Genomic DNA, 21,747 nt, shown 5'->3' with positions numbered 1-21,747 from the left:
AGGTAGCAGCATATGTGCATTTTGCAGGAGTGCATTAAATGTGTGTTGATTTATTCTTTTATGAGTTATACAGGGTGTCCATAAAGTCTCTTTACCATTTGAAGTCTCTTCACCATTTAAATGGCAAAGAGACTTTATGGACCCCCCTGTATTTTTCTCATTTTTCTACATATTTTGTGCCTTGTTTATGTGTTTATTTGACTACCAGTGTCCATGACGTCTATTTATCTGAACATCCCCAGGTCATTATGAGGACAGATATGTTTGGGGCTCAGACTTTGTCTCTGACTTTGTTCTAGACTTCAATTCTTGGCTAAGTCCCTTGCCTGAGAGTTACGCTCTGTAAAACAAGCAATGAAGCAGAAACTGTCAATTCAGAAGAGTAATATAAACACACACACACACACAAAGATATATGTATTGTGTATTTTGTGACTGTCCACAAAAATCATGGCAGACATTTTCTGAGTGTGAATCTCAAGGGGCAGCTATTTTATGAATGTGACTACAATTCACCCATAGAATCTGGAGCGTGTTCTCCAACCTATCAAAAGTTACAGGATCCCTTCTTTGGAAACCTCAGCATTCGGCCTTTTCCAACAGGCACCTTGTCAAAGTTTCAAACACATGCATTCTAAGACTTTCTGTCTGTAGAAAAGGTAAAGTACTCAGTTATGAAAATGCTGGAAGATAATAGCAGATATATCCATACTAACCTGGTCAAACAGCTGTTTGCCTGTTGTATTAGGCTGGATGGCAAACTCCAGCTCTGCATCCATCGTGGTAACTCGAACATTGACCTAGAAAAGAGATTAAAATAAAGGATAATGAAAGGGAGAACAAGAGTTTGCCAGCTTATAAATATCTTATATAGTTTAGAGCAGGGGTCCCCAAACTTTTTAAACTGAGGGCCGGTCCACAATCCTTCAGACTGTTAAGGGGCCGGATTATCATTTGAAAAAAAAAAATACAAACAAATTCCGATGCACACTGCACATGTCTTATTTGTAGTGCAAAAACAATAACAACAAGAAGAACAACAATGAAAGAACAATACAATATTTAAAAATAAAAACAATTTTAACCAACATACATTTATCAGGATTTCAATGGGAAGTGTGCTCCTACTTCTGGCCAATGAGATAGTCAAGTTAATTAGGATTGTTGTTGTTGTTGTTGTTGTTGTTGTTGTTGTGTGCCTTCAAGTCATTTCAGACTTTGGGTGAGCCTAAGTCTAAAATGTATTTATTTATTATTTATTTATTTACTGCATTTATTTACTACATTTGTATCACACCCTTCTCACCCCAGAGGGGACTCAGAGTGGCTTACAAATTATATGTACATACAATATATTATATTATTAGCATAGCACAATATTAGCATTATATATTACTACTAGCTGTGCCCGGCCACGCGTTGCTGTGGTGTTGTCTGGTGGTGTCTGTATTTTATAGGCAGTGTGGAAGAGGTGAGGCCTAACTTTGCCTGTTCCCTGGGCTGAGTGGGTTGCTAGGAGACCAAGTGGGCAGAGCTTAGCCTTCTAACTGGCAGCAATTGGATAAAAACAATTATTCTTCTCTCTGTAATTGGGACTTTATTTTTCTTTTCTTTTTGTTGTATCAACCTAGAGGTGTGGATGATGGGTTGAATTGTCAAATTTCGAGGTTGGGGGGCCTGTAGTTTTGTTGTTTTGTCGGTCGCCAGGATTCCATCACTCTTTATAATATTGAACTATACTGTAATATTATTAGTAATATTATATGTAATATAGAATATATAATTAATATTATTATATGGTATTATTATTAGTGTTATATTGTATTACATTATAATATTATTATCAATACTATATGTATATACAATATATTATATTATAAAACTGAGGGCGGGGGCCAGGTAAATGACCTCGGAGGGCCGCACCCGGCCCTCGGGCCTTAGTTTGGGGACCCCTGGTTTAGAGTTTAGACTTGGGAAAAATGCACAGAACTTGGATACAATATTAAAATAATTGTAGCAGTACTTAAGAGGCACAACTATTACAGTTTAAGAAAAGATCAATCCTTTGAGTACATCATGACAATAAGGCAAAACATTATCTTGACTATTCTACTGGCTTTGCAACTTAGTGTTGAATTGGATTGAGCTTTTAGTGAAGCAAGATGGCATTTTAGCATTGATTGCTCTCGAATATGCTATTACACTAAGCAAGACTGCTATTACTATGGAACTTGACATCTTAATTAAAATCCTTTTTGGAATTAGGACAAGGAACTGACCACATTAAGGGATAGCTTTTAAATTATAACATAGTCCTTCCTGTTATTTTAAGAGCTGGAGTTATTCTGGGGTTTTAAAGAGGTAAAAGGATGGTGATTATTCTTTCAAGCTAATCAACATTAATCCAATAAGCATGCAGCGTTATGTTGCCTTTGGAGTTGTACTGAAAGCAGAAAACAAGTTTATAGGAATTTGTGGATAGTGAGTAGATAATTACACACCTAACACATAAGGATACAAATATTTTGTTGTTCATTAACCATAAGGAAAAAAGCTGTTCTTTCTGCAGTTATTGTTCTAGAAATTATGCTGACTCTACAAAGAATGAAGTTAATATAAAGAATTACTTTGCTTTAGCAGGCCATCTGGCCCCTTATTCTGTTTACTACATTGAAAGCTCAGAAGCAACATGTAAAGCCACCTTTGGTTTATCTTAAAGGATAAATCTCAGTGATACTTTACCAATGAACATGAAGGTTTCCATATAACCATCATGGCCAGGGCCGGCCCCACTCATGCGGCGGCTGACGCCGCCGCCTCGGGCGCAGGCCCGGGGGGGCGCCGTCAGGCTGGGCGGGAGGCGGGGCACCGCCCTGACGGTGCCCCGCCTCCCGCCCAGTGCGCCCTGGCCCGTCTGGCCTGCTAGAAAAGGCCAGACGGGCGAGCGGGAGTAGCGTGGGAGGCGGGGCCAGCTCTGACGCCGCTCCCCCCCCCCCGCCCAGCGTGCCTTGGCCCTGCCTCCCACGCAGCGTGGGAGGCGGGGCCAAGGCACGCTGGGCGGGGGGGGGGGGAGCGGCGTCAGAGCTGGCCCCGCCTCCCACGCTACTCCCGCTCGCCCGTCTGGCCTTTTGTAGCAGGCCAGACTCAGCGGAGGTTTCTCCAGGCCGCGATTGCGGCCTGGAGGAACCTCCGCTGAGTCTGGCCTGCTACACAAGGCCAGACGGGCGAGCGGGGGTAACGTGGGAGGCGGGGCCAGCTCTGACGCCGCCCCCCGCCCAGCGTGCCCTGGCCCCGCCTCCCACGTTGCGTGGGAGGCAGGGCCAAGGCACGCTGGGCGGGGGGGGGGAGCGGCGTCAGAGCTGGCCCCGCCTCCCACGTTACCCCCGCTCGCCCGTCTGGCCTTTTGTAGCAGGCCAGACTCAGCGGAGGTTCCTCCAGGCCGCAATCGCGGCCTGGAGAAACCTCCGCTGAGTCTGGCCTGCTACACAAGGCCAGACGGGCGAGCGGGGGTAACGTGGGAGGCGGGGCCAGCTCTGACGCCGCCCCCCCCGCCCAGCGTGCCCTGGCCCCGCCTCCCACGTTGCGTGGGAGGCAGGGCCAAGGCACGCTGGGCGGGGGGGGGGGGGAGCGGCGTCAGAGCTGGCCCCGCCTCCCACGTTACCCCCGCTCGCCCGTCTGGCCTTTTGTAGCAGGCCAGACTCAGCGGAGGTTCCTCCAGGCCGCAATCGCGGCCTGGAGAAACCTCCGCTGAGTCTGGCCTGCTACACAAGGCCAGACGGGCGAGCGGGGGTAACGTGGGAGGCGGGGCCAGCTCTGACGCCGCCCCCCCGCCCAGCGTGCCCTGGCCCCGCCTCCCACGTTGCGTGGGAGGCAGGGCCAAGGCACGCTGGGCGGGGGGGGGGGGAGCGGCGTCAGAGCTGGCCCCGCCTCCCACGTTACCCCCGCTCGCCCGTCTGGCCTTTTGTAGCAGGCCAGACTCAGCGGAGGTTCCTCCAGGCCGCAATCGCGGCCTGGAGAAACCTCCGCTGAGTCTGGCCTGCTACAAAAGGCCAGACGGGCGAGCGGGGGTAGCGTGGGAGGCGGGGCCAACTCTGGCCCCGCCCCCCCGCCCAGCGTGCCCTGGCCCCGCCTCCCACGCTGCGTGGGAGGCGGGGCCAGGGCACGGGGGGCGGGGCCAACTCTGGCCCCGCCCCCTCACTATTCGCCCTGGCCCCGCCTCCCACGCAGCGTGGGAGGCGGGGCCAGGGCACGCTGGGCGGGGCCAGGGCGCCGGTGGCGGGGGCGCTTTTCAGCACCCCCGCTTTACATCAAAAAATATCTCCGGCCGGCCCTGATCATGGCCAACACAGAGATATCAGTTTGCTTTTCATTAATGTGTCATACACATAGATTATTATACTGAGCAATACGGCACAAGATTAATCATGACAGGAAATAAAATCTATATATTAGAATTAAAGTTTGCAACCCAGCACCATTAAGAATATTGTTATGGAGCATTTTCATGGAGTGAGGCGGACCTATGGGGCTGAGTGTCGCAGTATAATCTGAATCACTCTGATTTCTCCAAACTGTATTCAGAACTCTTATTCATAATTTATCCTAAACGTATTTCAAGATGAGTTAAAATGGATAAAAATATGTCCATAACAAGCATCTTGTAATTCTCTTCGTTAAATTGTGATAAATGCATGTGGATATGCTGAATGCTAGTTTGGTTTTTCAAATACCTTTTCTCAATTTATTTATTTCGTGTCAAAAGCATTGGTACAGCAAATACATTTCAAATAATGGAAATAAAATAGAAAAGAAAGAAATCACAAGCAACTAAATAGTTTTGGACCAAAAGCGGGCAACAGCAACCGCATTGTCTGTAGCTTTGAACAACTCCTCCTCCGCACATGAGGCAGGGCATTGTGGGCAAGCATACATATGCTGAGTTGTTTGTTCAGCTCCACAGTCACACAAGGTGGAGGATTCCTCCAGGTAGTGCCACCTTGCCAAGTTGTCTTTTGATCTGCCCACTCCGCTTCTGAGTCTGTTCAGGGACTTCCAAGTTGCCCATTCTTGGTTTGCCCCTGGAGGAAGACCCTCTTGGGGGGCCATCCAGTTAGAATTGCCAGGTTTAGCTGCCCAGAGGGACACCCTTGCTGTTGCTGGAGGAACATCAAGAGGAGTGGTGGTTCTCATGAAGCCCTTCCTTGATTTGAGTCTGGTGGGAGGAGGGTGATAGCCATGCAGTGGGTGGCTTTCACAATGTTCGACCTTTTTTCTCTCACCGTTAGCAGCAACTTCCCGTCGCACGTCAGGAGGGGCAATGCCAGCTAACTTGTGGAGTTTATCAACAGGTGTAGGTTTAAGGCATCCCGTGATGATTCTGCATGTTTCATTCAGTGCTATGTCCACCTGCTTTGCATGGGCAGACTTGTGCCAAACAGGACAGGCATACTCTGCAGTTGAGAAAGATAAGGCCAGGGCTGATGTTCTTATTACTTGTGGGTCTGCTCCCCATGAGCTGCCAGTCAGTTTCTGCAGGATGTTATTGCGTGCAGCTACTTTGTGCTTGGTGTTCATGCAGTGTTTCCTATATGTTAGTGTTCGGTCTAAGGTGACACCAAGGTATTTAGGATGGAAACAGTGTTCGAGCTCTTGGCCTTCCCAAGTAACTTTCAGTTTCCTGTTGGCTTCGCGGTTACGTAGGTGGAAAGCACACACTTGTGTCTTGGCAGGGTTAGGCTTCAGGTGGTTCTCTTTGTAGTAGCTGGAGAGATCTTTCAAGGCATTGGTGAGTTGCTTTTCAACTGTTTCAAAATCTTTTGCTTGTGTTGTTAGGCCCAGGTCATCAGCATATATAAAGCTCTTTGTGTGTGGTGGTTGTGGCTGATCGTTCGTGAAGATGTTAAATAAGGTCGGTGCAAGAACGCTGTTATGATTGAGCCTCATGGCTCTGTTACTGACAGACGTGGGCGTAAGACTCCTCGAGAGTCAGATACTCTCGAGGAGCGAGAGAGAAAAAGACTGCGAGACATATTTGCAGCACCATCTGACGAGGAGTCTTTCGAAGGGTTTACGGAGAGAATGGAGGAGGGGCTGGTTAGCTCAGAGGAGGATGAGATGGATTGGACTCGGGTAAGGGAGGAAGTGGGTGCCACTGGCCATGATGGGACAGAAGATGAATGGGGACCTTCAGGATTAGACCCATGGCTTAGCTGGAGGGATGGGACGGGATCCACAGCTGGAGATGCTGTTGGGCGTAGTCAGAGGTGTTCCAGCTCTGACGAGGAAAGTGATGAGGAAACGCCCGGGTTAAGGAGGACAGCTGACAGTGATGAAGATTTGTAACTGGCATAAAATGGGGCTTGAGAGCAATTGCAAATTGCGTTGGGCAAGGTAATCTGGGCAAACGCTTGGGATCCGTGTGTGTGTGGGACGCTTCCCTGAAGACTTGTGTGCTTTCCTGTGCTGTGACCTTGACCTTCCGTCGTCTTCTTGACGGACGCCATCTCCTGCTTTGAGAACTCGGACTGAACTGACCACGGCTTGTCTTCCCCCCTTCTTGGACTTGGAAAAACTACAAACGTCTGCTTCTGGCTTTGATCTACGGAACGGAACTGGTCTACTCAACTGCTACAATCCTTGGCTGTTTTACTCGTGTTGGAGATCCTGTCTGCTGTGTGTGTGGGGGAGCGACGCAAGTTACTCTAAGCACAGTGTTGGCAGCAGAGAGGAATCTGCTGCCAATTAGTTGCATTCTTTGTATCTTTTGTTCCTTGGCTTTCGTTTCGTTTATACCCAGGCTGACGCAAGCAGTTTGTTTTTACCCGGATTAAACTCCGGTTTAATCCGGTTTATCTTTTGAACATTTACTTTTGCCCCTTTTTGCTCCTAAAGGCAAAAACTGCCTGGCCCTTGTGTTTTACGGGCATTTTTGAGTTCTGTAATCTAATAAACTCTGTTACTTTGAATCTTGTGGCGTTCTGTCCTTGACAGATTGCCCAACGCCCATAAAAAGTTTATTGCAGCAATAAACCCGTCAGGAAGACGATGGATGAGTTACGGGCCAAAGTAGACCAATTGCAAACGGCTTTTACCGTTAGCCAAACAGCTCAGGCTGTGAAAGGACATGTTTTGACTCCTGAACGCTTTGACGGAACCAGGTGCAAGTTGCCAACCTTTTTGGCACAAGTGGAGCTTTATTTTTCTCAGCTCAGTGCTCATGCTTTTCCTACAGACACTAGCAAGGTGGCCTTTATTTTGAGTTTGTTGACCGGTCCCGCAGGACAATGGGCCACTAATTTAATTTTGGGAAATGACCCAGTCAAGGACAATTTGAATAATTTCAAAAAGTTGTTAACTGATACTTTTGGGGATCCTCTCCGCACGGAGAACGCTGGGTGGGCTCTGTATCGGTTGAAACAGGGAAAGGGGACTGTTTTGGATTACTTAAATAAGTTTAACCTGTATCGCCACCAGCTGGATTGGGGGGAAAATGCATTCATGCTTTTATTTACTGCCGGGTTAAGTGATATGCTCCAGGATGAATTAGCACGCTTGGAGCCGGCTGAAAGCTGGGACGCCTTAGTAGCTAAGGTGCTGCGTTTAGACGCAAGGTTCGAGGCTCGTAAACACTCAAAAGCAATGTGTGCGCCACCCATGCATGTAACCAGGGCACCTGTGGTGATGGGGGAAGAGCCCATGGAGCTTGGGGTCTTTAAAAAGCTGTCTACAGAGGAAAAGAGCCGTAGGAGGCAGCTGGGCTTGTGTTTGTACTGTGGGAATGCTGGGCATTTTGCCAAAAATTGTAATGTGAAACCTTCCCAGCTTTCGGGAAAAGGCCAGCCCTAGTGCGACGTGAGTCCAACGCACTAGGGCTCCTCAAGCAGTCAACTGAGGGGAGGAAGCATGTTTTCGTACCCATTACATTATCTGTTGGGGGAAGGGAACTTGTTTCTACTTTGGCACTGCTGGACTCAGGAGCTACGGTCTCCTATGTAGATATTGAGTTTGCTAAGAAGCATGGCATTCCTAGAGTGCGCAAGGCATGCGACGTGTGGGTGGAAGGAGCAGATGGGAGACTGCTGGAGACTGGGGTGGTTAACCATGAAACCTCAGCAGTAACGTGGGAGGTGCAGGGAGTAACGGGAACGTTTGTGTGGGATATTACGAGCTTGCCTAGATATGATGTGATCCTGGGGATGGATTGGCTAGCTGTAGTAAACCCACAAGTAGATTGGGCAACACGTAAAGTGATCTTAAAGAGGCAGGATTGTTGCACTCTAAATGTTACTCATTCTGATATGGAGGGAGTGCCTGCTGAGTATGGGGAGTTCTCGGATGTATTTTGTAAAAGAGAAGCGGACAAATTACCACCGCACAGGCCATATGATTGCGCCATCAAGTTGGCAGAAGGTGCGAAACTGCCAGCAGGGAGGCTGTATGCCTTGACTGTACCGGAAAGGCAAGCTTTGCGGGAGTTTCTAGATGAAAATTTAGCCAAGGGGTTTATTCGCCCATCTAGTTCTCCAACTGCGGCACCAGTATTCTTTGTAGCCAAAAAGACTGGGGAACTTAGGCTGGTCTGTGACTATCGGATCCTAAACAAATACACCATTCGGGATAGGTACCCGCTCCCTTTAATCTCGGAACTGTTATCAAGGGTGCAAGGGGCTAAGGTCTTTACCAAGCTTGACCTGCGGGGGGCCTATAACTTAATCCGTATACGGGAAGGGGATGAATGGAAGACGGCATTTAACACGTGTTTCGGATGCCACGAGTTCCGAGTCATGCCTTTTGGGCTTTGTAATGCTCCTGCGGTATTCCAGAGGTTCATGAACGATGTGTTCAGGGACCTAATTGACCAATTTTTAGTGATTTATTTGGATGATATCTTGATTTTTTCTAAGGACGAGAAAGAACATCGTCAACATGTCAAGCAGGTTCTGCACCGACTGCGGGCTAATGGGCTTTTCGCCAAGGCTTCCAAGTGCGTCTTTCATGTGCCTGAAGTGGAGTTCCTAGGTCATGTAGTGTCAGGTAGGGAACTTAAAATGGACCCACATAAGGTTGACGCCGTCAACTCATGGCAGGAGCTGAAGACTAAGAAGGATGTACAAAGGTTCTTGGGTTTCGCTAATTACTACCGGGAGTTTATTCCGAATTTTGCAAAGCTCACGGTACCTTTGACGCAGCTTCTGCGCAAGAAACAGCCATTTGTGTGGGGGCGGGAAGCTCACGAGGCGTTTCTACAACTAAAGTCTAGTTTTCAATCGGACAACATACTAACCCATCCTGATGTTGACAAACCGTTCGTGGTAGAAGCGGACGCTTCTAGCTACGCGTTGGGGGCTGTATTGTCTCAGAAGGATTCCTCAGGGACCTTGCGTCCCTGTGGATTTTACTCGCGGCAACTAACACCCTTCGAGCAGAACTATACCATATGGGAGAAGGAGTTGTTGGCGATTAAGGTGGCGTTTGAGGTGTGGCGGCACTGGCTTGAAGGGGCACGGCACCAGATCGTGGTCAGATCTGATCACAAGAACTTAGAGCACTTGCAAACAGCAAAGAGGTTAAACCAGCGTCAAATCCGCTGGGCTTTGTTTTTCTCCAGGTTTAACTTCAAGGTGCAGTTCGTGGAGGGGAAGGCAAACTTGCGGGCCGATGCTTTATCCCGCAAGCCGGAATTTAAGACCAATGAGCAGGTAGTATGTCAGACCATCTTGCCTACTGCCTCTCTGTGTGTTGTAGATAATGAGCTTGGGTTACATGACCAGATCCTTGAGGCTCAGAAGGATGATGTGTGGACTCAGGAGCAACTGATGCTGCTCTCTGCAGGTAACCGTACCATACTGCCGCATCTCCAGGATCAAGACGGGGTATTGGTGCGTAGGGGGCAGGTTTACGTACCAGTAGGGACCCTCAGGTTGGAGGTGATTAGAGCCCACCATGACGAACCCATGGCTGGGCACTTTGGCAGGTTCAAAACCGTACAGCTTATCACCAGGAGCTACTGGTGGCCAAAGATGCGGCAAGACATTCTGCGCTTTTGTGACAGCTGCGCCGTTTGTCAGCAGAGTAAGACGCCTGTTGGGCGCCCTAGAGGGTTGTTATCGTCTTTACCTGTTCCGGAGAGGCCATGGCAAATCATTTCCATGGATTTTATTTCAGATTTGCCTAAGTCTGGGGGTTATACTTGTATTTGGGTGGTGGTGGATTTATTTAGTAAACTGGCTCATTTTATTCCTTGTTCAACCATTCCGGCGGCCCCTACGTTGGCCTTACTATTTACAAAGCACATCTATCGTTTGCACGGAGCACCCGAGGTGATTATTTCAGATAGGGCTCCGCAATTTGTGTCACGCTTTTGGAAACACTTCCATGAGTGTTTGGGGACTAAGTTAAACGTGTCTTCAGCTTTCCATCCGCAAACGGATGGACAGTCGGAACGGGTTAATGGGCTCTTAGAGCAGTATCTGCGTTGTTTTTGTTTAGATCAACCCACGGCTTGGGTAAAGTGGTTACCGGTGGCGGAATTTGCTTACAACAATGCGGTGCACACGTCTAGTCAGCATACGCCATTTGAGCTAACTTATGGTTTTCACCCACGGGGAGGTGTGGCGCCGTCGACCAATGTGGTCTCTTCGGACCCTGTGTACCGCTCTTCGGAAATGGCTGCATTGCATGATGTTGCCCGTCGCTTACTGTTGGAAGCTAAGGCAACGCAGAAGTCTCAGGCTGACCGCCACAGGCAGGCAGGGGAGGAGTTGGAAGAAGGGGATTTGGTGTGGTTATCTTCCAAACATATTAAACAGGCTGGGGGAAAGTTTGCGCCTCGGTATTTGGGTCCCTTTCCTATCGTTAAAAAGATTTCTTCTGTTGCGTTTCGTTTGCGTTTACCGTCTAGTTTAAAGGTCCATCCAGTCTTTCATCGTTCACTGTTGAAACTTGATACCTCTAGTCGTCGTGGTGCTATAGCGGAGGGTATCACTGCCACTTCTCCGCCATCGGGGGAGGAGGCCTTTGTGAGAGGGGATAGTGTTATGATTGAGCCTCATGGCTCTGTTACTGACAGACGTGGGCGTAAGACTCCTCGAGAGTCAGATACTCTCGAGGAGCGAGAGAGAAAAAGACTGCGAGACATATTTGCAGCACCATCTGACGAGGAGTCTTTCGAAGGGTTTACGGAGAGAATGGAGGAGGGGCTGGTTAGCTCAGAGGAGGATGAGATGGATTGGACTCGGGTAAGGGAGGAAGTGGGTGCCACTGGCCATGATGGGACAGAAGATGAATGGGGACCTTCAGGATTAGACCCATGGCTTAGCTGGAGGGATGGGACGGGATCCACAGCTGGAGATGCTGTTGGGCGTAGTCAGAGGTGTTCCAGCTCTGACGAGGAAAGTGATGAGGAAACGCCCGGGTTAAGGAGGACAGCTGACAGTGATGAAGATTTGTAACTGGCATAAAATGGGGCTTGAGAGCAATTGCAAATTGCGTTGGGCAAGGTAATCTGGGCAAACGCTTGGGATCCGTGTGTGTGTGGGACGCTTCCCTGAAGACTTGTGTGCTTTCCTGTGCTGTGACCTTGACCTTCCGTCGTCTTCTTGACGGACGCCATCTCCTGCTTTGAGAACTCGGACTGAACTGACCACGGCTTGTCTTCCCCCCTTCTTGGACTTGGAAAAACTACAAACGTCTGCTTCTGGCTTTGATCTACGGAACGGAACTGGTCTACTCAACTGCTACAATCCTTGGCTGTTTTACTCGTGTTGGAGATCCTGTCTGCTGTGTGTGTGGGGGAGCGACGCAAGTTACTCTAAGCACAGTGTTGGCAGCAGAGAGGAATCTGCTGCCAATTAGTTGCATTCTTTGTATCTTTTGTTCCTTGGCTTTCGTTTCGTTTATACCCAGGCTGACGCAAGCAGTTTGTTTTTACCCGGATTAAACTCCGGTTTAATCCGGTTTATCTTTTGAACATTTACTTTTGCCCCTTTTTGCTCCTAAAGGCAAAAACTGCCTGGCCCTTGTGTTTTACGGGCATTTTTGAGTTCTGTAATCTAATAAACTCTGTTACTTTGAATCTTGTGGCGTTCTGTCCTTGACAAACGCTGCCTTGGGGTAAACCATTCTTTTGCCTCCTCCATCTGCTTTTCTGGCCCTGAAACTCCACATAGAAGCTGCGGTTTTCTAAGAGGGTCTGGACAGTTTTTGTAAAGTCAAAGTCCCGGGCGATATGGTAGACTTTATGCAGCATTTTTCTATGTTGCACCGTGTCATAGGCTGCCGTAAGGTCCACAAAAACTGTTCCCGTGATGCAGCCTTTCTCGTAGCCTTCCTCGATATTTTCAGTCAGATGAAGAATTTGACCTGTACAGTTTTTCCCTGGTCTGAAACCTGCTTGTTGTGCAATAAGCTTGGGTTCGATAACAGGTCCTAGTCGATTTAATAGCATCCTCTCATAGACTTTATATAGATGACATAAGAGGGAGATTGGTCGATAGTTCCTGGCATTGGAGGCATCTTTACCAGGTTTTAAGATGGCAATTATCTTAGTTTTCCTCCATGCTCTGGGAATCTGTTTGTGTGCCAGGCATTGATTGTAGAATTTCAAAAGCCAGTTTTCAGCTTTGGCCCCCAAGTGTTTGATTTGCTCCATCATCAGGTCATCTAGGCCAGGTGCTTTACCAGTCTTACACCGCTTGATGGCTTCTCTGAGTTCTTTCAGGTTTAGAGGAGAAGACAACTGGTGGGTTTCAAGTTCTGGCACCCTGGCACCCCTTTTCTCAATAGGATTCAGTTTAAACTCTAACACTGAGGGCTCTTCTCTATCTCCATATTTAAAGCATTAAAAATACAGCATGATCCCTGCACATGCGGAAGGAGCACTATTCGTTTCACTTATTTCCATCCAACAAAATATGTCTTTTCCAGGATTTTTAGGTCTTCCAGGTGACTCTGATACTTTTCCACTGGAGGTTACCACAGAGTAGTCCTAGAGGACCTAGCAAACTCTTAGAGAGGGTACCTTACTAGAAATCTTCTATCATGCAACTTTATGATAATCTCTGGCAGAAGTCGTTCAGTTCCATAGGCTTCATTATAAGCCATGGTTTCCTTTTTCCATTGTAAGTTCAAAAATGTATCCCCCATGGATACAGGGATTGTATTGTACAGAGATCAGGCAAAACAACATAAACCTTAAGGTAGATCCATTAAGAAAATCCCCTTCTCAACTCAATGAGATGGTAAATTTGGATAAGATTTCTTGCACCAACTTAAGCAATGTAAACAATCAATCATATGCCTTATGAACACAAAAAATGCAATTCTCATTTATTAAACTTTCCTGGTGAAAAATAATCTCTATGTAAACCATGTTTGCATTGCATTACCAAGGATGGTTCAGAAAACGTGTTTTTTTCCGATCTATAATGGGTCCCTTCTTATTCAAAACAGAGCATGATTATTTAGGGAGGGATTCTCTCTCTTTTTTTACTCATCATTGGCTAAACCTGAAACCATGCCTACTCACCTAAGAAATTCAGAATTCTAAAGGTTAATGCCTTGGTCAAGGGCCCATCTACACAGGTCAAATGAGCTGAAGGTGAAATGGATGCCATGGCATCCACATTATACACACCCTAATGTGGGCTTGTCCCATGTTAAACAAAAGTTGGCTGATGCTCTAAATGCAAAATTGCTGGAAGCTGTTGCTCATTGCATCTACTAATGCTGGCCCGAGAGCCAGAGTAATCAGAGAAGGGAGAGGGAAAAGGAGGCGACGATTCCCCCCCCCCCATTAATCTAAGCATCCCTATTTGTTATGAGCTGAGTGACAATTACTGGCAATTTAACACCTTGTGGGCACTGCATGAGAACATGAGGGGAACAGTAAGGGTAGTTCAGTGTCACTGGACTCCTTCCAGCTGGTGGGCTGGCTAAATACCATGCAATGTGGACACTCACTATCTGTCAAGAGAGTTTGGTGGCTGACTGTGTGGATTCCCTTAGCGCTGACCTGGAGTACCCCATCCTAATCAGTTCCAAGGAATGCAGATGAGCCTTAAGAGCCAACATGGCTGAGAACTGGTGACCACAACTGCCGCCAAGAAACCCCCAAAGAGATATTCACCTTAGGGTCACCATAAGCTGATACACAACTACAAATGATCACTAGGAAAATAAGTGAAACAGATTCTCTAAATTACAGTTTGTAGAGCAGTGGTTCTCAACCTGTGGGTCCCCAGGTGTTTTGGCCTACAACTCCCAGAAATCCCACCCAGTTTACCAGCTGTTAGGATTTCTGGGAGTTGAAGGCCAAAACACCTGGGGACCCACAGGTTGAGAACCACTGTTGTAGAGTCTGATCTACAATCTTCAGTTTAGCCCACACATACAAAACCACCATCATTGAAGTTTCATGTATGAAACAGCTCTAACACACTAAAAACCATAAGTTGGGATTTCCTATCACACAGAACATTTTTATTTTGACAATTCAAATGGTATATGTGAAGTTTTCAGAAAAAAACTGAAGACCTGGCTATGTACGCAGGCATTTGAAGAATAAGCATGTGTTGGCTTCGACGCAGTCTGAATTATGGCTCTTGTATAAGGTCTGGTGGATGAATGGCATAAGCACTTTGCATTGTTTTAAACTTTGTATATTGTATTTTATGACTATTTTATGACTGTTTTAACTGTTTTAATCATTTTAGTTTATTGTATAACGGCATCAATTGCCACTTGTAAGCCGCCCTGAGTCCCCTTGGGTGAGAAGGGCGGGGTATAAATAATTGAAATAAATAAATAAATAAATAAATAAATAAATAAAGTCTGGTTTCAACATGGTATGAGATCTATTGATGCATTTGTTACACTGATTAGAGTTTGAGCTTCTGCATAGAATTTCTCCAAGACTCTGTTCAGTAGCAGTTATGTTCCCCATGACGTAACAAGCATATTACATTTCTAATGTTTCATAGACAGGAAGAGAAAAGAGAGCTATCTCAGTGGTGACTCCCAGGATCTGGAATTCCCTTCGTAGAAAGGCTACACTGGCATCTCCCTAACTATCTTCCTGCAAGTACAGGAGATAAATCTATTTTTATTCCAGAAAGTCCTTGAGAATTAATTTTTCAAAAGAAACAGGTCTTGTACTTTTGTTTGTTTGTTGCTGTTTTGCTCAATTTGAGGCTGCAAGAAGTTGACCACTGGAACCTGTGCCAATTGCTTAGAGGTCTTTTATATGCAGGTCCAAGTGAGGAAAATCCAGGTCATACAACAGACTACTATAAAGAACTTTCCCAACAGTTTACAGATAAAATTAGCTCAGATCTGCTCCATGAATGAAGCTTTGGCCCCTTTTTGTCCAATGACTATGGATACCCTTCAATTTGTGAAACCCGAGGATATGGAAGGCATTCTTGAAGAGGTTAGATCCTGGTTCTTCCTGGCTTCTTAAAAAACTAGAGTTGGATGGACTGAATAGGTAAAGGGAATGTTTAATGTCTTGCTAAAACAAGAATTCCAATGTGTCTGAAGGAAGCTGTTATAAAAACATAATTAAGAAAGTCTCTCTAAATCCAAACATTCTGGATAATTAGTCTTTAACAATCCATTTTTGGGCAAATTTTTGGATCATGTGGTGGCTTTCTCAGCTTCAGAGATTTCTAGATAAGTCACAATGAGTCCTAAACTGGGGGAAAAGAAGCCCACAAAACTTTTGACAAAGCAATAGCATAACTCCACCACAATGAAAATTGTATATTGATTGGCACTACAAACCAGGAGTTGAAGGCTACATATCAGAAAAATGAACTGGCAAACCCACCTCCAAATATTCATTGCTTAAGAAAACCTTACGGAGTCACCATAAATTAACAGGCATCTTAAATGCCCATACACACATACATCACAAATGTAATGCACAGATGTATAGGATTAGGAGGGAAGAGCAGATGCACCACATCCTAGATGACAGAGAGTTGAGATTATCTTTCAGTGGAGATTAAGTTAGTTCCATTTGTTCACTGGATCTCCTTGGGAACAATTAGATTTGGATGTACATGTTTCTTCACTTTTTAAAGAGAAAAGTAAATCTTATCTCTAAATGCTAACCAAACTTGCTTAGAATCTCATGAGAATGAATTAATCACTCCGTCACACTCACTCAGATTGCGTTACTTAGAATCAAAAATCCGCATTCATTTAGGTTTTCCATTTCCTGAAAATGGCTCTAGTCAGTTCCAGCAATGAACAGTAATTACCAGTTCCTGCTTCAAGTTCAGGGCTTTCGGTTTCTGTTTCTCAGCTGACTAAAGTAACATGATATATAAAGACAATGGCTGAGAGAAAAGAGGATCTTGTAGGTAAAGGTAAGCCAAAAAAGCAAAGAGATAAGGTGCAGAGAGACAATGCTTTTGTCGCAGAAGCATTGCACATTAACATATTTTAGTGTTCAGATTTACAACATTTTTCAAGATACATGGGGTGAAGTGTCAGGGAAATCATCTCACCTATACTCAGCTAGGACCTGTATTTTCTGTTAGTAACAAAATCATGTAATCAGTATCACGATACTCCTTCCAAAATCATACTAACCTATGCTTTTAATCTAATGCTAATTAATGTCTGAAAAAGTAATAATTACCTACAATTTTAAAACAGGCAGCATTTTAAACATTCTATATTAGTACAAGTATAAAGCAAAGCAGTATACAGTAATGCTTCCAGGACAACACTCTCTCAAATTCTGAATTAATGTCAACATTATACAAGTTTGGCTTCACACAAAATCACGAGTGGTCTCTTTATTCTCACTGACTTGAAAAGTCCAACTGTTTTCATTTCTGTTGTGACCAATTCCTAATCACTTTTAATCCAATCCTTTTGTCAACTTTTTTTTTACTAAGCAAGGCACACACATATTTTCTTATAAATTGTAAAAGTGCAGAATTCCGGCGTGGATGTGATTTCAAGGAGCGTCTACTTCCAGGTGTGCAAAATTATTACTTGAATCCCATGCTCCAGCTTCATTGAAAGACAAGATATACTGGTTTACAGGTGCTGAGGGCAATTTTGAATCCAATCTCTGCAGCATATTTTATAGTCTCAACAGCCCTGTGTTATTTGCCCTCAGCAATTAAAACTATTCATGCACTTTTCTTTCTCATGAATGAAAATATGTCATGAGCCATTAAGAAATTAAAATTCTTCAGCTTGGTTTTTAAAGTATTTTCATTTCTGTTTTGGAGGGATCTTCACTGAAAGCCAGAAATGCCAAAACAGTGGACAGATAGTCACTAAGAGCAAGACCCATTAATATGAACCATATCCATGAACAGCAACCCACATCACTCCCTCATACGTCCAACATTAAAGTCTTCAGAGGCCTAATCATATTCTGCCTCTTAATACATTTTCTTTCTCAGATATCATGAAATCAAACTTCATTTCAGACCAATCAAGATTGCAAGCACAATTCCAGCAATATTGCATGTTATATGCTTGTACGTCATATTAAAAACACACACATTTAGAGGGATTTTTGTCCTATTTCACTCAAATCAGGATTCCAGGCAGTGAAAATATTTCCAAAAGCTGTTAATCCAAATGTAATATACCTCTGCCCATGAAAATTTTGCAAAACAAACCAAATCAAGCAAACTGAAACCTATAAAATCCTGTTTTATTTTTTAAAATATGGTGGATCTGATGATTAATAATCTGAACCATGAATGAGCAATATAGGGTGGGATACACTGCATTTATGTAAGGAATGGTTCAATGAACATTGCCTCTTCAGGATATTATGCCACTTCAAATCATGGTTTGATAATCTGGTTTATCAGTATTTCAAACTATATTTGGTGGACAACAAATACACAGTTCAGTAGGGAAAATATCTTAGTTTTTTAAAAAAAATTCTGGTCTGAACCCATCAAGGATTTGCCCTGCTCAGGCTTGTTTTCATTCAAAAATATTTCTTTTTCAGGGTTTTGGAGATAGAAGCCTTCTTCCCCAAGCTTAAGAAATGTTAAATAAAATGTTCTTACATGGACACCTTTCTCTTCAGAACCAACATTTAATTTTTAAAAAGGGCCGCCCACCTTTCCTGCATTATAGAGGTCAATACATTTCTTTGATCATCAGTTTTCCAGGAAATGATTTCTCTGTACATTATCATTTAGTCACTATCAGCGTTTGAAACCTGTAGCACAACACTAGAAAATATTCTGACCTCCATCCAAAATGTACCATGGAAGAGTTGTGGAAGATGTGTGTTTGGTCCCATATTATTTTATGAATACACATACACACCCTCTGTTGCTATCTATACTTTTCTTCAAAACGAAAAAAGGTATACCACTGTCCAAGGGAAAATCTGGTGTCATTTTATACTAGTCAAAGATATAATGGGATTCCCAAAAGCCCTTTTCAGTCATGGGTTGTACGCAAGGCCTCAGAAGTCTAGTTACTGTGACTTTCCAGAAATATGCAACACTTTCCTTTTTACAAAAACCTTAAAACCAGTAGAACTTGTTCAATTATTGTGTCCTTAATTTTCAAGGTGGGAGAAAACCCTGTTGAAGCGGGTTGCAAAACCCTCTACAGAAGATATCCAAAGAACGTAATTTCATTAGTAACATGGTACTTGTTTATATATTGACACAGACTGGGTTGACACTGTCTAATTTTGGATGACAAATGATTCATGTGCCTTTGTGTAGCAGAGACTGTGTGTGAACAAACAGATTCTTTGTCTGAAAAACCAAACATATACTGGGAAAAGCAGCAGGCAATTGTTACCAAATGCCTCCCTATGACAGTTTTTTTGCAACAGCTGTATGCAAATTGGTAGTTCATTAACGTAAAAGATAGCGATGCTACAAAAATATACTTAAACTTATTGAGAAAGTTTTTAAAAGAACATTCACATTTTTGGGGAAAGAGAAGATGGCATAGACATTATGCTTTATTGTCATCTTACTATGAGACAAATCAGACTTAAAGCAACCCTATCATGATGTTTTCTTGGCAAGATAAATTCAAAAGTTTGTCACTGCCTCTTGTGAGATTGACAGTTTGAAACATGGTTGTCATCCAGTAGGTTTCTACAGCTGAAAAGGGATTTAATCCCAGCCTTCCAAAGTCCTTATCAAACACCCAGAACCACTGCCCATGCTAGCTCTCCAAATGCTCATACCAGCTATAGGTAAGCTAAGGACTGGCTTTTGGTCAACACTCAGATAAAACCAAGTGTTGCTCTGGAAGAGCTTTGAACTTGAAATACCTTTCGGTCCCCAAAATACAGTTATGATTCACATAAGGAACAGAGGTGAATATATCAGGGTTCAGTCACACAGATTGGGACCTACTACTGGAAGCCGGCATGGACCTAGAATCCAACTGAAATATTACATATCCCTCCAAGGGAATAACTCCCATTTGACATAATGGCATTTTTCTGCATACATACACTCCCTCAATTTCCCTTGGTTTCTGTTCCCAAAGAAGTTAGATTTGAGAAAACAAAGATGAGAGATTATGCCTTTATTTGAAGGAATGTCCAAAATCTCAAGTATAATTACTATGAAAATTCTACCATTGGTGATAAGTAGCTCCTGCCTACCCTGTCAAATTATTATTATTATTATTATTATTATTATTATTATTATTATTATTATTATATTTACAGTCTATCCTGCTTTATCTTTCCTGAAGGAGACTAAAAGCGGCTTAGCATAAAAGCATTAGCATACAATTTAAAATACAGAAATACGCAACCATTAAAACCAAATTAAATATAAACAGTATTAAAACATTCACAGTTAAAAACCATTAAAATATATCCAGTTAAAACCCACAGCACCACTTGAAGTGATCTTAAAAACCTTCTTCTTTAAAAGCCTTCCTGCATAAAAAGTTTGTAGCCTGCCGCCAGAATGATAGCAGGGAGGGGGCTATTCTGGCTTCCCTGGGAAGAAAGGAGTTCGAGTCAAGGGGCATCCACTGAGAAGGAAGACCCTCTCTCTTGTTCCCATCAACTGAGCTTGAGATGGAGGTGGGACCAAGAGAAGGGCCTCTACTGAAGATCTCAGGGCCTGGGCAGGTTCATACAAGGGGATGCGGACAGCCAAATACCCTACTTTTGATAGGTATGACTAACAAATATCAAGCATTTGATTGGACTCACCCTTCTCTGAACATAAAAATCAGTCTTTGAAATCTGTCACATATACATGCACATTTTGTTTTCCTTCAAATACTCCTGCATTTTCATATGGCAAGCCTTCTCAGGTGAACCTGATGATTCTATTTCAACACAGAACCCTATCAGAGAGGTGATATCTCAAGTATTTGGATTCACAATAACATGCGCAAGTACAAAGTGTTTTAAAATAAACAATTGCTGGGATGCAGTATGTGCCTCCCCAAACATTTGCAGGGGATACCTTCCTGAACTTACCATGGAAACAGAAAACTATGGATAATAGTGAACCTTACCAAAATGAACAACTTTAATCAGAAGTTAGCAGAAAGTCACATTGGAGAACAAAGAAAATTCTTAAAGAGGTATCTTTTATAAGAATTTGCTAGCCCCCCCCCCTTATAGTAACTTGTGGTGGCTAAATACCATTGAATGGCATGGAGGATCTAGAATATTGTTGGAGAGAGCACATTTTGTCAGAACTAGGCAGATGAAACCACAGATACTGTCCCCATAAGTATTGGGGGCGATGCTGTTTTAAGAATAAGTAGCAGTTATGGAGTTACAGGCATGGGCAAACTTCAGCCTTCTAGGTGTTTTGCACTTTCAACTTGCACAATTCCTAACAACCTACCGCCTGTTAGGAATTGTGGGAGTTGAAGTTCAAAACACCTAGAGGGCTGAAGTTTGCCCATGCTTGGGTTAGGACTTCAAATCTTTGTCACTCCCTCACATTCTAAATTGCCTCATCACACTGTCCAGCTTTTAAAAACCATCTATTAAATTACTAATGTCATGAACTGTTACTTAAAATCACACTATTAAAAACTGTCATTTCAAAATTATTTTGTGCATATTGTATATTTCTAAGCCATTTTGTGCATTGATTCCATGTGGAGACATAAAGGAGGTAACACCTTTTTCAAAGAAGTAGCTATATTAATACATTTCAGTATACCAAAAGGAGTCTCCTGGCATTTTTATGATTAAAACACACACACACACACACACACACACAGGAGGGTTGAATGAAAAGTAATGCCTCCACCTTCATAACTCCCCAACAGATGGCAGTACTGGTATGCAGTAGGTACTGGCTTGTTCAGTAGACTCTCCTCTACAGTTCCATTTGGCGATTGTGTTGTTGAAGTGCAAAGTATGGAACCCTGTGCAGACAGTCGGCCAATGTGACTTAAGCCACGTGCAGTCACTGAATTCTTGATAGCAGGAGGTGTCACCCCAAAGGAGAAAGGCATGACTTTCATTCTCGTAACGTGAGAGGAGTTGCTGGCAAATTTCAAGTCTGTGCGCTTTCATTTCAGGCTTCAGCATCCATCGTGCACAGATCTTTCGATAGCCAACCAAAGCAATAATGTGACCCACACGTTCTTGTGAAATGCTGTTTATGCTTGAAATTTATCTCTGAGTGATACGACAATCATCCTGAATCAATCTGTCAACCTTTTGCTTGTGAAACTTGGTGGTTGCTGTCACAGGAAGTCTAACTCTGTGTTTGCCACGCAAATTGTATGTTCCCACCT

General features: G+C 44.2%; 1 protein-coding gene across 2 annotated transcripts in view; it reads right to left on the bottom strand.

Moving 5' to 3' along the window:
* Nucleotides 1-21,747, bottom strand: part of ezr (ezrin) — a 75,642-nt gene that overhangs the window by 29,873 nt on the left and 24,022 nt on the right. For both annotated transcript variants that reach the window (XM_062976758.1, XM_062976752.1), the window contains exon 3: nt 717-800. In XM_062976758.1, coding sequence (XP_062832828.1) covers nt 717-800 — 84 coding nt within the window. The remainder of the gene's footprint in view (nt 1-716; nt 801-21,747) is intronic.

This window comes from Anolis carolinensis, chromosome 1, assembly GCF_035594765.1.
Source record: "Anolis carolinensis isolate JA03-04 chromosome 1, rAnoCar3.1.pri, whole genome shotgun sequence".
Taxonomy (NCBI): Eukaryota; Metazoa; Chordata; class Lepidosauria; order Squamata; family Dactyloidae; genus Anolis; species Anolis carolinensis.
The sequence above is the reverse complement of the archived record's forward strand: the minus strand, read 5'-3'. Positions and strand labels throughout refer to the sequence as shown.